Source organism: Pelodiscus sinensis, chromosome 11 (genome assembly GCF_052426305.1).
Source record: "Pelodiscus sinensis isolate ZL-2025 chromosome 11, ASM5242630v1, whole genome shotgun sequence".
Taxonomy (NCBI): domain Eukaryota; kingdom Metazoa; phylum Chordata; order Testudines; family Trionychidae; genus Pelodiscus; species Pelodiscus sinensis.
The window spans coordinates 40726567-40743954 of record NC_143062.1 but is presented as its reverse complement, the minus strand read 5'-3'; the positions used below and the strand labels follow the sequence as shown (position 1 = coordinate 40743954).

Here is a 17388-nt window from a genome sequence, read left to right as displayed (position 1 = left end):
GTGTTGCTTGACCAAAGAGCACCGGAGACAATGTGGGAGCTGGGAAGCTCAGTCTGGATCATCAGCTGCACCAGATAGTTGGGGAGCCCCTGACCTGCCCAGGGAACCCCTCATGTCAGCGGGGCCAGGCATGGCAGGGGAGTCCCGGTCCCAGCTGAGGAACCCCCAACTGCAGAGGGGCTGCGGGTGGTGAGAGGCCTGGCCAGGGAACCTCCGGCAGCAGGGGGGCTGGTGGTAGCCAGGTGGCCCCTGCCGGAACCCTGGGAAACTCCCGGTGGCAGTGGGGCTGTGGTGACTGGGAAGGGCAGGCTGAGAACACCCCCGGCTGAAGCAGGGCTGATGGAGGTGGGCGGCCCCACTGAGGAACCCCAGGAAATCACCAGCTTCAGCGGGGCTGGTCCCTTTCGGGGAACTTTGGGGAACACCCTGCAGCAGTGGGGCCACAGTAGCCAGGCAGTCCTTGCGGGATAGCAGTGTGAGGAGCCCCTGCATTAGAGGGGCCAAGGCAGGGAGCGCCAGGGAGTGGGCTTCCAGCAGGGGTTCACTGACCTCCCCTAGTTCAGCAAACTCCCTGGTTTGGGACAGCTCAGGTCCCGAGGGTGCAGTGCAGGGAGGTCCAAACCGTAGTTTAAAGCGCCAATCCGATTTCAGTCGTATGGTTTTGGTTCTGTTGGTGGGGTACGAGCCCAAGAACAGAGCTTTCTGTTTGGTTTATTCAGACACAAAAAAGTCATTATGTCAATTATTTATTTATTTTGATGGGAACTGCCGTGCTCGTGAAAGATGTTTTTGATCTGGGGTCACGGGATTTCCAATTCCATGGATGTGGAGCTCATCCAGGGAAACGGAAATCTTGTGACCCCCAGATTAAATCAGATAAAGCAGTAGCAATGCAAGCGTGTACCCTCCCAATGCATTTCAGCCCTGAGCCTGAGAGACATCCCAGACTGGTGAGATGAAAAGTACAGTCTCTAGGCCAGGGGGCTCCAGCCTTTTGAAGTATGAGATCACTTTTTGAATTTATGTGCAATCCAGGAGCTACTTCAAACCCCAATACCTTTACCCTACCTCCTTCATGCCCCTTCTCCAAGGCCCCTCCTTACTCCATCCTTCCTCCTTCCACCATCCTTCCTCCCTTTCATCAGGCAGGGACAGAGCGTTGGGGCGCAGGCTTTTGTCTTGGGCTAAGGGATTTGGAGTTTGAAAAGGCCTCTGAGATGAGCCTGGGGCAGGGGTTGGGGTGCAGGAGTAAGGCTCTGTAATAGAGTCTGGGTCTAGGAGGCCTCAGAGCTAGGACAGGGGCTTGGGATGCAGGAAGGGGTACATGACAGACAGGGATTCAGGATGCAGGCTCCAGGTAGACACTGCTTACCACAGGTGGCTCCTGTGTGGTGATGAGTGGGGCTAAGGCAGGCTCACTGCTGCCCTGGCCCTGTACCACTCTCAAAAGCAGCCAGCAAATTCCCTCCATCCCAAATCCTGTTGTGCCCCTCACCCCCGTTCCATGGAGACAGACTACAGGGTGGGAGAGGAGAACGGCTCCAAAGCAAAAGGACAGGAGTTGCACAGCAGTGGGAGTGGTGGGGTGGAGTGGGAAGGGGCCAGAGAGAGGGGGAAGGGAGGGGCAGCTGAAGTGCTTCATTTGATAGCCTCTTGGCCAAACCAGTCAAGATCACCTGTCAGAGGCACCAAGATCTACTGGTTGGTGACCACTTCCCTAGGCTCATTCACCTCTGCATCTCTCAGCTGGGAGCATCACCTGTGATGGGTGGCTTGTGTGATATGGACACCTGTCCCTCTCAGGCATTGGAGTGAACTCCACCAACGCATTCCACATGGAACAAACAACTGATCACATGGAATGATAGTGGGAGAAGCTAATCCCATAGGAAGAACTTTCAGTCACTGCTAGTGAGGTCACATTTAAACCTGTGACTTAGAGCTGAAAAACTCTGTATTCCTGTCCCTGAGAACGTAGGCCCCTTTTCAGGAAAGCACATCAGCAAGGCTATGTCTACACTGGCAGTTTCTTGTGCAAGAACATCTTGTGCAAGGCTTCTTGTGCAAGAAGTCTTGTCAAGAAAATGTCCACATTGCCATGTGCGTGCTGTGCTTTTGTGCAAGAGCTCCCATGGCAGTGTGGACACTCTCTCTTGTGCAAGAAAGCTCTGATGGCCATTTTAGCCATAAGGCTTCCTTGCACAAGAAATCCCTGCCCAGCGTCCACACTGCCCTCTTGCACAAGAGCACCTGCGCAAGAGGGCTTACACCTGAAAAAAAAGAGCGTAACTCTTGTGCAAGGAGCCCTCTCTTACCACGCCGTACAGTAAATTTCCTTGCGCAAGAGCGGGTGGACAGTGGATGCTCTGCAGATTCTTGCGCAAGAAGCCGCAAGTGTAGACATAGCCCAAGTGTTTTAGTCCCACTGGAGCTAATAAGGACTTAAGCATGTGCTTAAAGTTAAGCATGTACTTAAGTGCTTTCCTCAGTTGGGGCCTTAGTGTATGTCAGGTTAAAAATATAAAAAGATCCACCTCAGATAATGTACTTCTCTAATGTTTCTTCAGTAGTGTTTGCTTAGGATTTTAGCTGACAATTAGCTTCAATGGGAGCTGAAGATGTTGAGTGAGAAAAATGGTCTGAAAAAGAGCTTTCTGATTATACCCCACGGCACAAAGCTATTTCTCTCCTCTCCACCACATGGTAGTATTGAAAAACATCATTCAGCAAGGAAGACAAAATCAAACAGAAGATAATTCTTTATCTCAGATGTTGCACATGATAATTAAATCACGGCAGGTATAGAACTACCTTGGAAGTGCCAGGACTTATGGATACAGTGTAATGAGCAAAATTTGCTGTTGTGGGTATTAGAAGACTAGAAAGAATAATTTGCTGGTCGCATGCTATAAGCTTGGCTGTCTCAAGTGACAACTGTCATTCTAGATCATTGAGATTTTAAGTTGCTACAGTCCACTTTAAATTCATTAATACAAAGCACTGATATGAACAACATCCACAATACACTTTAATGACTAGGTGTCTTAATTTGCTTTTTATTATGTGATTAAAGGTACAATAAGGTATGTGTTCAACAAGAGGGAAGACCATCGTTCTGCATCATTAAGCTCACAGCGGCCCAAAAAGAAATTGTAGGCAATGTGCCAAAGCCCTTAATGAAGAGGATCTCTTTGAATTATCTGTGGATAAGGAAGGGATAAAGCCTGAGCCCTGGTATATTTGATCCTCTTTGTTTTCCCTGTTATGAGGATTTACAGAGTCAGACGTACTGGACCTTCTGGAATTGTAATTTATTGCAGCATTAATTTCCCAGCTATATTAAAGCTCTTGGTCTAATAGAGAAAGTGCAGTTATGTACAATTATTAATTCCTGCAAGTGTTTTCTGAATTCCTGCAGGCCAGAGTGCTGAACTTTTAAAGATAAGGTTCAGGGATTTATTTATACCAATACTTAGTATTTCATAAAACTGAATTATGCAAACTTTAGCAGAGCCAGGCTTTTTAAAAAGAATATTTCCTTTAGTTTCGTTGTAAGTACCAAAAGCATAGCTTCATAATTGTAGACTTATATGAATGTTACCAAGTAAAAAGCAAGAGCCATATTATTAAAAAGTGTTTACATTTTATTATTTTTAATTAAAATGATTCTGCATTGTTCACTCGCTGCTAAATCTGATTGACTGATTATTAAAGTTCAGTTAAAGGCTGGATTTGAGTAGCCAATCTCTTGCTAAATAAATGTCCTAAAAATAAACTTAACCTCACTATCCTAGAACATGTAGGAACTGTGCTTTTGACAGGGTATAATAGAAAACAATATTCATAAAAAACCCCGATTGCCATGTCTTAAAATAACATAATACAGTCTTTTTGGTCTCTAAACTAATTATGCACAATCATGTGTATAAACACATTGTCACTGCTTCCTTATAAGTAAAACAGAAGCCCAGGGCACTAAAGGACTTACATCTGCAGAAGGCAGAGCAACCTGTAGAAATTGAAGGCATTCGGGTCCTGGTTCAGCAAAGCATTTATGCCTAGGCTTAAAGCTAAGCATGGCTGCAGTGAAACATGTGTAAATGCCTGGTTGAAACAGGGCCTCTGTAACTTGCAGGCTCATGCCCCAGCACTGGGGCTTCAAATCCTGCAAACACCTAGGCTCATGCTTAACATTAGGCAAGCAAGCAGGCTGACTGAAATCCACTGAGACTGTACCCTGTGACAAAACTTAAGCATGTGCCTTGAGTGATTGCAGAAAGGGGACCTGAATCTGTAACTGATGTCTTGATAATACTTCATCCTGACATGAGTGCAAGAGACTGGACTAGATGACCTCTTGAGAGCCCTTTGAGTCCTATGATTCTATGTTGAAAAGACTGTCTTTCCGATATAATACAATGTTCTGCAAGCTGAGTAAACAGTTAAAATATTCATAATTTGCTGCTGTCTCAGTTTGTTCTGCTTGTTACACTTCTGACTGTGTAATGCATTGATAGTCATCACATCCAGGCTGCATGAAAACTTGGCAACACTGGAAGGCTAACTATTAGAGCAGACGCCGCCTGATCTTAACAGAAGGGTTCACACAAACAATATCAACATCAACATCAAATGGGAAACGATGTTCAAGAAATCTTGTTATCTTGCTTAAAATGTTTTCCCGTTGTGACATGCACGACAGGTTAATAAGGGAGAATGAATTGGGATAAATAAAAATGACAGTAAATATGTTCTTTTGTTTTTAACAAGTATTTTTTCCACAAAGCAAGACTGTCCTTTTGAGGGCAACACTAAATTAGATGAAAACTGTTTTAAAAAGGAGTCACTTCCCTGCTTGCAGAGCACATGGGACACATTTTATTCGCTATGTTTTCAAGGACATCAATATATCCTGTGATCAAATCCAGGTAGCACCATAACAAAGGCCACATGATTTTACTCTGTATCTCTTTTGGGATGATACTCAACACCCTCTGTTGGTGAGTGTAGGAAATTACATCTTGTACATTAACTGATTCAACTGTATGTGGTGGCTTGTGATTGTTGCACATTCTTAAAATGAGTTGTTAACTGAAAATTCCTATAATTAAAATTTCCAAGTTCTGAGGTATTTGATGCAAATGTGGCATTGTATCAATCACATTTTCAGATTCTAAAAATTAAAAGGTATTTTAATGTTTGAGGTCTAAAATAAATAAATACACACAAGTCCACCACAGTACCCTTCCAACATTTTACATAATGCAAACCTGCACTTCCACCCCAAAAGAACATTTTAGTTGGGCAGAGTAGCCTGTTTCAGATGCACATACAATACAGATGAAACTCTGAGTAGAGAAATGTAAAGTAGCACTTATTTTAAAATAGTAGCGAGTACATCCTCAATGTTCTTAACACCATCTGAAATTTGATAAATAATTCTGAAAGAAATTTACAACAAAATATTTAATTTTCTGCCAGGTCTAATCATTGGTTAGCTGATACATTTCCACACACAGTGAGTGGAGCAGAAACTGCAAGAGTTAAACATAAACTTGATTTAAAGAGCTGGTATGAACAGTTACTTTTAAAGCTGAAGTCAGAAGTAAATACATGTGTTTCACAGAAAAGTATCTTGTAACTATTTGTAAAAAGAGACAAAACCTTTCTAAGCATCAATCATCGCCCATGTCTTTCTTAACTTATTCAAAGAGTGCATGACCAAGCTATGACCCTTCTTGAGACATTTTACTTAACATATGCTGGAGAAAATGACTCTGGCACACTGGTTTGTAACATGAAGACTTGTAGCAAATTTAACTGTGTACCAATCTGAATGTAAATATTTGATCTTCCACAAGCACAGTTGGGAAGGCACATCATAAAAACAGAGTAAAAATTACACACATCAAAAAAGACAACAAACCTTCAATTTCCACTATTGCAAGCACTCTCTCCATTCCTTTCTTTCCTGCAATAACAATTGTTGCTAAGCTAGATGAGAATGTTTGGTCTTAGAAATGAAAGCCAATGATATTACCTGACAAACTTCATACAATAATTTGTACTGCTCTTCTTGCTTCTGTAGAGTACACAAACTGCATCCCATATTTAATTAAGTGTCAGAGAAAGTCTTCTTTATGCACCAGCACAGCCACAGAAATATTTGTTAACATATACACAGATATCCTAGGTGAGTCAGCTGGACTGAAACAATTCAGGTTGGCATTACACTGAATGTTGGAAAGCAACTAAGCCTGTTTTCTTTAGTGCTTTCCCTTCTTCACTCACAGTACACAACACTCCCTCTACTGCTTTAGCCAAGCTGCTGTACTGTGGTCCAGTGCACATGCTATATACTGCTACTCATGCATATTAATCAGTTCTCATTGACTATTCATAACAGACAGTGATACAGAAGCTATAATTGCCGGCTATGACAGCTGAAATTTCTCTAATTAACAAGCAAGTGCTTCAGTAGCAGGGCATAATAAAAGACACTAACAATTTTGTAAACCATTTTGTAGCAATTACAAATAAACATGACTACATTTTACCATGGTCCCACAGGATAATTCTTAGCATATTTAAGCAGAATACAAATACAGTTTAAATGTAAGTCACAACAAAGTTAATCTGACAGGACAGAAATCTCATGCACAGCATTAAATGTGTATACGTGACGTCCTCTGTTGTTTATATTGCAATTGCACCTACCAGCCGCAGTCATGAACCCAGACACCACTGTGCAAGGTACTGTACAAATACAACAAAAAAGCATTCCCTTAAAAAGGTCTGAAGAATATGTTGGTGTTTAGAAAAAAGGGCGTGTTTGCAATTTAAAAGTTCAATTTAAATGTTTTAGATTTTGTTGCGGCAGGAACATGGTTGACTTGCTCTTATTACACAATATTACCTGGTATTGAGATGATAAAATACAACATATGCATGGAGTGTATCTATAACTACATCATTTTGGTGTGCATCTAACTATGTTTATTAGACATAGTGTATGTGTAGACCTATAACATATCAAAGATCTGTCAAATCATGTAAGGAAAATCACTTAAAGTAGTCAGCTATATGTATATTTCACAGCATTGTGAAAGACACTCTAGAGTCCATGTCACTGAATTAACTAGCACAATGAATCTGGATCAGCTATTCCCTCCCTGAATAGATAAGTACCTTCTGAAAATGATTAGCACTTACCAGTTGCAAGTTGTTATAGTTATTGTCTTTTATTATGTTATAATGGAGTTAAGGGAATGGAACATCAATTCAAGTAGAAAAATACAAACACTTTGATACTGGTGTTTAAAGGTGGATGAATTGGATTTCTTCTTATGGGTCCCTAACTTGGATATGCACTCACTCAGCGTGTGCAGGGCTGCTGTGGATGAATGTGAATTTGTGCAGGAATCAAGTGCAGATTATGCAACTGAAATCTATCTACCCTGTGGATAAGAGTGGCACTGGTCAGGGAAAGCAGTCTGAATTTTAAATAGATAGCAGGTATAAAACAAACAAAAGGAAGTTTTTCTTCACACAACGCATAGTCAACCTGTGGAACTCCTTGCCAAAGGATGTTGTGAAGACCAGGACTTTAACAGGGTTCAAAAAAGAGCTAGATAAATTCATGGAGGTTAGGTCCATCAATACTTATTAGTCAGGATGGGTAGGAATGGTGTCCCTAGTCTCTGTCAGAGGCTGGAAATGGGTGACACGAGAGGGATCACTTGATTATCTGTTCTGTTCACTCCCTCTAGGCATCTGGCATTGGCCACTGTCAGTAGGCAAGATATTGGGCTGGATGGACCTCTGGTTCGACCAAGTATTGCTATTCTTAAGTTCAGATAGTGAGATTTTCCAAAAAATCTTAGACACATGCAATTTATATTTAAATTACTTGATTTCAAGATCTTCGCAAGAAAACGTGGGTGAAGTAATAACTTTTATTAGACTAACTTCTGTGGGTGATCGAGTCAAGCTTTATACAGAGCTCTTAAGTTAAGCCTAAGGCTGACTGTGAAGAGTTACAAAGGAATCTCACAAAAGTAGATGATAGGGTAGTAAAATAGCAGATGAAATTCAATGTTGATAAATACAAAATACTGCCTATTGGAGAACATAATTCCAACTACACATACAAACTGCTGGGTTCTAAATCAGCTGTTACCACTCAACAAAAAGATCTTGGAGTCATCATGAATAGCTGTCTGAAAACACTAGCTCAATGTGCAGAATCAATTAAAAAAGCTAACAGAATATTAGGAGCCATTAGGAATAACACAGAAAATAAGATCATATTTTCAAAAAAATATCTTAATGCCTCTGCATAAATCCATGCTACGCTCATCTCTTGAATGCTACGCACAGTTCTGGTCACTCTGTATAAAAATATATTGGAATAGGAAAAAAACATAAAGAAGGGCAACAAAAATTAATAGAGGCATGAAATAGCTTCCATTTGGAAGAAACTAAAAAGACCAGGACTGTTCATCTTCGAAAAGAGATCATTAAGGGAGGATAAGATAGTGATCTAGAAAATCATAAATGGCTTGAATAAAGTGAACAATTTATTTACCCCTTTCATATAACAGGGGTCTCACAATGAAACAAATGGGTGGCATGCTTTAAAAAAAAAAAACAGGAGGAAGTACTTCTGCACGCCATGCATAGTCAACTTGGGGAACTTGTTAGCAAGCGATGTTATGAAGGCCAAAAGTATAATTGTATTAAAAAAATAATTGGATACGTTCATGGATGATAGTTCCATCAATGGTTATTAGCCAAGACTGTCAGGGACACTACCCCATGCTCTGCATGTTCCTAAACCTCTGGCTGCCAAAACCTGGGATTCAATGACAGGATGGATCACTCAGTAAATTGCCCTGTTTTGTTCATTTGCTCTGAAGCATCTGCCACTAGCTGCTGTCAGAGGATGTTAGGCTAGACCGACCATTGGTCTGACCCAGTGTGACTACTCTTATGTTCTCTTGTATCTTAAAAAATAAATAAATAACCTCACCTACCTTGTATCTCTAATATCCTAGGACCAGCACTGCTACAACAGCTGCTAAGAGGATGTCTTAAATTATTTAGAGTGGCGATCTCAAACTCTGAGCTCACGGGCCATTTCGGGCCAGAGCAGTTGCACAATCCGGCCCAGGCGCCTGGTGGGCTGGGGGGTGGGAGAGCCCATCCATTACTGTCCTCCAAGCCCTGTCCCTTTCCCACCTATTGCCCCCCTCTCTCTCCCAAATAGCACCCCATCCTCGAAGAGGTGGCTTTTAGGGATCATTGGGGGGCCTAGCAGTTCGAACCGTCTGCTTTCCCTGAGGTGGCAAGAGCCACAGGGAAATGAAGCACACTCGGCAGGTGCACTCGCTCCACTTCTCTGTGCTCCTGCACCCGGGGGGTGGGGCCTGACCGCTTTTGCTGGGCGGAGAGGCCGGGGTGATGACAGGAAGGGGTGGGGTTTGGTAAGGGACCGCCTCTGCAAGCCCATCATGACTCGGGGCCAGACTGCACAACTGCTTCAGCCTGGGATGCAGTTTCAGACCCCTGATTTAAAGCCTCCATCGACGACAGATTCTCTGATCACTCTGGAACCATGAAACCTCTGCTTTGGTTCCAATAGGCCATGCTCCTTTAGGGTAGGTCTACTCAGCAAAGACAAACCTGTAGCTAGCCCACACCCACTGATTTGGGCTTGTAAGGCTCCGGCGACGAGGCTGTTTCATGGCTGTGTAGACTTCCGGGCTCTGGCTGGAGTTGGGACTCTTGGATCTTCCCATTTCACAGGGTCTCAGGGCCTTGACCAACTCAAGCCTAGACGTCTGCCTCATAGTCTGGTGAGCCCAAGTTAGCTGGCATGGGCCAGCTAGGGGTGTCTGGTTGCTGATTTGACACAGCCTGAGTCTTCCAAGCACTAGAGTCACAGAGACTGATTCCTGGTGAACCAGAAGTAGCTTCCCTGAGGTTGTTGAAGTTAAGCACGTGTTTAAGTGCTTTCCTGAACAGGGATGGTGACACATCCCTATTTGTTTCCCCTATAATAACTAAGTGGTGCTCTTCAGTAGTTATTACTAGTATGACTAGGATAGTGTTGCTGTACTATGCACAGAGATGGATATTTTATCCATGAGGTCTGTCTTGGTACCAGACCCTACCCAACTAGGGAAAAGTGGAACACCACTTCCAGTAGCTGCTGAACATCTGCCGGGGGGCGGGGGCGGGTATATTCAGAGAAACTGGAAAGAAATCTCAGAAAGATGAAGGGAACCCTGTGATTGTGACAGGGATGCTTTCTAGAAGAAGGTCCTTGGACATGAGATGGTAAGGTTGTAAGATAAATCTTCATAAGATTTGTCTTCTTTGATACTTTGGGTATCTCCCAGGTAGGGTGGTGATAGAACTTCTGGGGGGTCACAGCATTTCAAATTACTCTTTGTCTGTATTGTAGGCCTACCAAGTTGAGGAATCATCCCAGCTTAGATATGTTTCTCTGTATTGGAGTAATGTGGGGCCAACCCAAAGCTCATTGAAGTCAATGCCAGAAGGGACCATCAGATCATTTCTAGTCTGACCTCTTGTACATCACAGGCCATCCACGCCACCCAGCACCTTACACACTAAGCTCAATTAGATGAAAGCATTACAGGCCACAAGAGTCTAGATTATTATGGACCACAGGCAGGAAATAGGAGGAACCAAGATGCACTAGCGCTTAAAGCAGCTGCAACGGTGGGGAAACAACCAAGTGAAATATACCCAGATCTGGTCCTAATGTAAATGAATATGCAATCTTGTATAAAGGCATGGATTTGAATCATTCCGAAAATGCTAGAGATAATAAACCTGAATGACTTTTAAGAACAAGGACTGAATGTACTGTAGTAAATATAGTATTAGTCTTTAAATACACATATGTAAGTTATTTTAAGGTAAGAGACAATTTAATATTACCTCTTCCAGAGAGAATGTATACAATGTACCTACCTTTATGGAATATATTTAAACATTAGTTGCTCTTTAAAAGTTATATTTCAGTTATCACCTTGAGAAAATGTTCTGCGACTGTGTGTAACCAGAAATGGAAGAAGGGGCGGGGAAAGATCAAGGAACCAGAAGTTAGTTTTACTGCATGATGTGTTTCAGCTGCAATCCACATAGCAAAACATCATCCTACTATTTTTTCATACTGGTGCAGGTTGAACCTCTCTGATCCAGCAACATCCATGGTCCAGCATGATTTTAGTTAGCTGGTCCACTTACCATGGATGTGATCAAGTTTTCCGTTGTCTCAAAAAGCTTGTTTATAGCCACCAGTCCTGGCTCTCAGTATTCTGTGCTGTTAGTTAGCTCTAATTTACCCCTAAATGTCTTTTAAGAGCCCAGTAAGCAGTGGAAGTTTTGGTAATGCCATTAGAAAATACTGACCTCTCATGGTCCAGCAAATTCTCTGGTTCGGCATCAGTCAGAGGGTGCTCGACAACATGTACAATGGACTATATGAGCTGACAGTGAATCAGATACAACAAATGCCTACAGGGCCAGACTGCATTAGAAGATAAGAGTCCTTAAAAATGTCCAGAAAGTAGGCCAGGGAAATAACTTCAGCAGGGCATTGTGCTTTTCAGTTAATTAAACAAAGCTCTTGAGAGACTTGGCCTCTTGGATTAAACATCTACGCGAAAGCAAACAGTATGGTTTCATAGGTAAAGTTGGTTGGGTTGTGAGCTCTGGTAAGTAAACTGATACACAAGCAAAAATGCTGATCTAAATGCAGACATCGTCCATTCTCTGAAAATACTTCATGTTATTCTGTTGTTATAGACAGGGCTAGTAGTGTAGCCTATTGTAAAATATTTCCAACACTTCTGACTACAAGATCTTGTTTTCAGTTGCTTATAACTTTCCTAAACTTTCGCCATTAGAGCTAAAATAGCCCATCTGTGGAGTCTGCCTCAAGAAAAATCTTTCCGGAGAATTATAGTTTAGGTATTTCTGAGAATGAGGCTAGAGACAAATAAGTTGTTCTGTGCATTCTTTTGGTAACCTTCCCCCCACCACCACGCCCTCAGCATCTTGTTCTTTGAGAATCTCTAACACCCCCATTCTTTGAAACAGGGATTTGAAATGTGTTTTCCTGGGCTTTGCTTGAGATGCGTTTTTGCTTGTAATCGTGGTTCCCTGCTGCTCCAGGTAGTGCTGAGTTTGAGTCCAGGCACTGAAAACGAGAGCAGGGAGACGGTGTCTCCTGTCAGTGACCCCCTTTACTGGGCCAAGGCAGCATAGAGGAAGAATTGCCTGAACTGAATGCAAAGGGGGACTGGGAGGTTCTGGCTGGAGAAGGTGGCTGGGAGAGGAGAATCGTGCTTTCTGACACAGAGATTGCAGCAGGAAGCCCAGGAAGGAAATAGAGGTACAGAGACCAAAAGCTAATGGCTGTGTGAGTAGGAGATTTACATTGGATGAGAAGCTGTGGGTGCTGTAGAAAGAATTGGTAATGGCCGGGCAAGGAGATTGAAGTGGAGAAGCTTAAGCAGGGGAGACTCGGACTGGCTAGGTGAGGAGAATGGACCTGGGGCAAGGAACCGGATGTGGGGAAGAGATGGGACTGGATCAGGGTTGGGGTTGGAGGCAAAAGGTCTATGTCCACTAGAGCATGAGCCCCAAATGGAAGAAACTAGCGTCCTGAGTCTGACCATTCCTCTGATGTATTCAAACATCTAGCAAGGCGTCCCGTCCTCTTCTACTGTTGATCCGCGTGGCTAAAAGTTTCAACCCTGCTAATGAAGGGGGTGGATAGCAATATGATGCTAAAACAACACATTCCCAAACAAAGACTTAATTCCAGCATTCTTAACTTGGGAGTGTTTGACTTTGCAACTAGACTAGTGTGCTTTAATGCAGTTTTTTGAGTATAAGAACCATTTAAGAGCTGTTTTACTGTATGTATCTATTTATACAAGGGATTCCCACTTAAGCAGGCTGTGGTGGAACCATTTTTGCCTAATGTATCAACAATATAATGAGGTTCCTTAATGTTACAAATTTTCAAGACTCAAATGAAACAGAGAGGGGAAGAGAACAGCTGCCACTTTACAATAAATCATTCACATGCAATGTAAAAAGGAGTAAGGATGACCACAAGGAGGAGTGAAAGAGAACATTGTTCTTTCCAAAAAATAGCATTTTACACTTTAAAAAGGTCAGATATTTTTTAGACAGTGTTTTTAAGGCTCGATCAATGGGTCAGCTCCATCAATACTGCAGTACTTATGTGCTGAGAGCAAATTCAATTAGAATTCACGTTCAGTAGCTCTATTTACATGTGAATTTTCAACATTATGAATCTCTGATAGGTCTCTTAGGGTTTGACGCTTAAAACATTTCATTACTGTCGGTCCTGTTTAAAAAAAATCCCCTTTAAAATTCTTTTGTTTGCTTTTGAGAATTTGACGCAAGCCAGTATTTTCCCCCATGCCATTGTGCAAGTGCTCAATTAAAACAAATATACATATTCTGAGTAGAAACACAAAAAAGACGTCAATCCTGTAATTTCTTGCATGTGGGAGTGTCACCAAACCATGAGGATTGGCACTAAAATATATAAATTTTATACCAAAAGATAGCACTTGGAAAGCAAATATAGAATGTTGCTGGCCTTACTCCTCTAACGTTTTGTCTATACATCTAAAATTAAAGCACAGCTGCGGCAGATCTTTAAAGTGAAAGTGTGGCCATGGCAGGAGCACAGGAAGGGAGCTCTCCCACTATTCTCAGTAAACCTCCTCCAGAAGGGGAATAGTTAAAAGTGCTGGGAGCCTGTTTACACTGGGGTGGGTGTTTTTTCACACCCCCGAGCCAGAAAGTTGCAGTACAGAAAAATGGCAATGTAGACTCAGCCTACATTAACATTGGAGCTGTTAAGTCCTGATTTGCCCTTCCTCACGCCTCTGAAAAAATTCCAGTGCTTTTTAGTAAAATAAATGAAATGATTTGCCTGATTATTATTAAACACTCAATGGAACAATCCTGTCCTCTAAACTCTACTGAAAAATCTAAAGTCCCTTAGTCACATTTAACACCCATTGCTGAAACAACACAGTAAGAGGGTGTGTCTAGACTACAGGGTTTTGTCGACAAAAGTGGACTTTTGTCGACAAAACTATACCTGTGTCTACACTGCCACTGAGTTCTGTCGACATTCTGTCGACATAATGTCGGCAGAACTGAGCAGTTTTGTCGACAGCTGTAAACCTCATTCTACGAGGAATAACACCTTTTGTTGACAGAGTTCTGTAGACAGAAGGCGTTATTGCATCTACACTGTCCTTTGCGTCCTCACTGTCATGTCGACAAAGTGGCTTGCTTTGTCAACAGAACTGGATGTAGTCTAGACACTCTTTGTCAACAGAAGCTTTGTCGACAGTATCTGTCGACAAAACTTCTGTCGACAAAAGCCTGTAGTCTAGACGTACTCTCATAGTATATAAGCAGATTACTGTATTAAAAAGTAACCTTGCAAAGCAACTCAAGTGTTTCTAAGGCTGTAAAACAAGAACAATTGTGTTTCTATAGCTCTGTCATGAGCAGAAACAGTGATGACACGGTAATGTAAATTACTGGATCATATGTCATGACTGTCTTAAAATGAAGAAAACTGGACTGCTAATGGTTGTCTCATATAGCATAAAAGATCTAGTCATACTAAAGATCTACCTTTTAAAATGTAAAATATAGCGGCACATAGAGATTTCAATCAAGGATTGGGGACCTATTGTACTTGGTGAAATACCAAGATGTATAGACACCTAAAAAGAAAATCCCTGTACCACAGACTTTACTATCTACATTTACGACAAGCTGTAAGAAGTGGTGAAACAGACAAGTATATTTGGGGGGTGGCTATCAAGGAAGGGGAGGATGAACTAACAGTAGAAGCACTACACTTCGCATAATACAATACGTGCAGGTGTGAATTTGCAACCTATTTGCTCAGCTATTGTTCTGTGGACATCACAGATCTGAGGACAGATCAAAGTTTTAGCTCAAGTGCTTACAGCATCAGCCCTGTCTTCTTCCAGGCCAAGTCCACCATTGTGAACCCCACTTAGATCAGTTCTATGCTGGCTACCCACCAGCCCGTGATTCTCCCACACTATGAGAAACTTCAGCCAGCTGTGAAAGTCAGCTTTAATGCTCTTTTTTGCGGGTGAGCAGGGGTGAGCAATAAGCAGTCAGTGGACCAGACATGGTTCACCAGGGTTAGTCCTTTATTTACCTACTTTATTTACCTGCACCTTCACAGGTATGGCCGCTTGCAGCTCCCATTAACTGTGGCTCACCATTCCCAACAGAAGCTGTGGGAAACCACTTCCCGCTGCTCCCAGTGGCTGGAACAGTGAACTCCAGACAATAGGAACTGCGAGCAGCTGCACCTGTGGACGTGCCGGTAAATAAAGTGTCTGGCAGCCCAACAGGGCTAACGCTGGTGAACCCTGTCCAACCCACGGACAGCCTATTGCCTACTCATGGCATAGAGTCAAAACTGAACCCATAATTTCTACTGATGCGATAACTGCCTTAAAATGGAGGAGTATTTTAGCTATGTTGGTCTGGGACATTCCAGAGGTGAGGTAATATCTTTACTGGACCAACTTCTGTTGTTGCTTGTTGCTCTCACCAACAGTAGGGCTATGTCTAGATTACATCCCTTTTATCGAAAAAAATTAGGTTTACAGGATCTTTTAAAAAGGGGCATTTATGTCTAAAGATCCCCGTCTTAACCGCATTTTTTTTCCGAAAAGTGGCTTTTAGGAAAAAAAAGCCGTGGCTACCATTATGTAAATGAAATGTGGGAAATTCAAATCCCACCTTCATTTACAATTTCAATATGTCTAATTTACATCCCTTTTCCGATAAAGGGATGTAATGTAGACATACCCTAGGTGATCCAGTGACAGATATTACCTCACCTATCTTGTCTTCTTACAGTCAAAGAAAGGTCTGAACATACACAAAATACCAATCTGAGGGATTGGTAGGGGAAGTGTATGGTAGTACCTTTTTATTATCACAGAGTTATAATTTAAAAAAAAAATTAAGGGCATTTAAAAACTGTTCAGTAAAGGAAAACAAATTATGAAAGAGCAGCACTGCAAAGTCAAACTTTACTAATTCTTTTGTAACTATAAGGTTCATGTGCTATCAAGTCTGAAATTACTTACAGACCATCTAACCCCATTGTGCTTTCTCTATGAAATATCACCTTAGAGAGCTGCTGGTGGTAAGCAAGGACTGTTATGAATTATGGCTCATTTTAAAATAATAATGTTTTCAGGAAAGGCAATAATATTATTTTAACCATCTGAGGGTAAACAACATGAATCAGCGTACTTCAGTGCTGTATAAGAATTATTGACTTAATACTTAATCTTTAAAACTGATAGACGTGTGCCCAAAAGCTAATAAAGTTCACTGTGATACAAATGAGCAAGTAAAATAGTAGATCACAACCTATGATAGCTTTAGATCATGATCATATGACCGTAGCCCACGGATAAAGAAAATTGAAGTGATTTAGAATGGAACCCAATAGGCTATATCTGATATTAATCAGTTTGCTGAAGCAAAGCAGTAATGTCAGGAAGATACAAAGGTGTAAAATCCATTTAACTGTGTCCAAATGCTTCTACTCTTTGACCCTAATGTCTTTAAGGTGAACTCCCCTTAGGGTTAAAACAATAATGTTTAATACTAAAAAGCCATAGCTAGCTGATAGTATACTACAACTGTCTAAACCCTTTAAATGGCTGTGTGTTTTCGTTCTGATATCTATGTAAAAAAATTTGAGCCATTTCTACCTGAAAAGGTATTTAACTGTCAACTTCCTCCCAATCTGTTTAAATACAGGGCAAACTTTCTAGAGTTGATTAAACTTTCTATTAGTAACTCTTTTCAAAATTTGGTGAATCAGTGTGTATGGAGATTGGATGTAAGTGAAGTATAAATGGTAAAGTAGAGTTGTGCCCCCTCCTTGCTACACTCATTGACCCTCCCCCAGGAGTGTACTGCCAATCAAAATAGGCTCAGGAAATGGGTTGAGAACGGCCCTCCTCATGACGCCACCCCTGCGTGCCCCTCAAGCCCCGCCCCCTGCGTCATGTCTGGCACGTGGTGCAGGAAGCGGGCTGGGCTCTGCGTGCCACATAAAGCGCGGATGCAGAGCCGCTCGGAGTGAGGGGCAACGGCATGTGGACATGACAGCCCACCAGGAAATTCCTGGTATCCCGCCGGGCCGTCTGCCCCTGTTTGACCCTCCCTTCTCTGAGGGTAGGCAGTCCCAGGTCTCCTCCCTTCCCCCCGCAGTTGCCA

At 42.3% G+C, this 17388-nt stretch overlaps 1 protein-coding gene across 4 annotated transcripts in view; it reads right to left on the bottom strand.

Annotated features, from left to right (window-relative positions):
• Window positions 1–17388, bottom strand: part of PDZRN3 (PDZ domain containing ring finger 3) — a 234973-nt gene that overhangs the window by 47151 nt on the left and 170434 nt on the right. Inside the window, exon 1 of one of the 4 annotated variants that reach the window (XM_006113831.4) lies at window positions 6041–6491. The exons of the other annotated variants lie outside the window; for them this stretch is intronic. Within the exon in view, the coding sequence (XP_006113893.1) occupies window positions 6041–6109 (69 nt within the window). The 5' untranslated portion in view covers window positions 6110–6491. Of the gene's footprint in view, window positions 1–6040; window positions 6492–17388 lie in introns of those variants that run through there. 4 annotated transcript variants of the gene reach the window in all.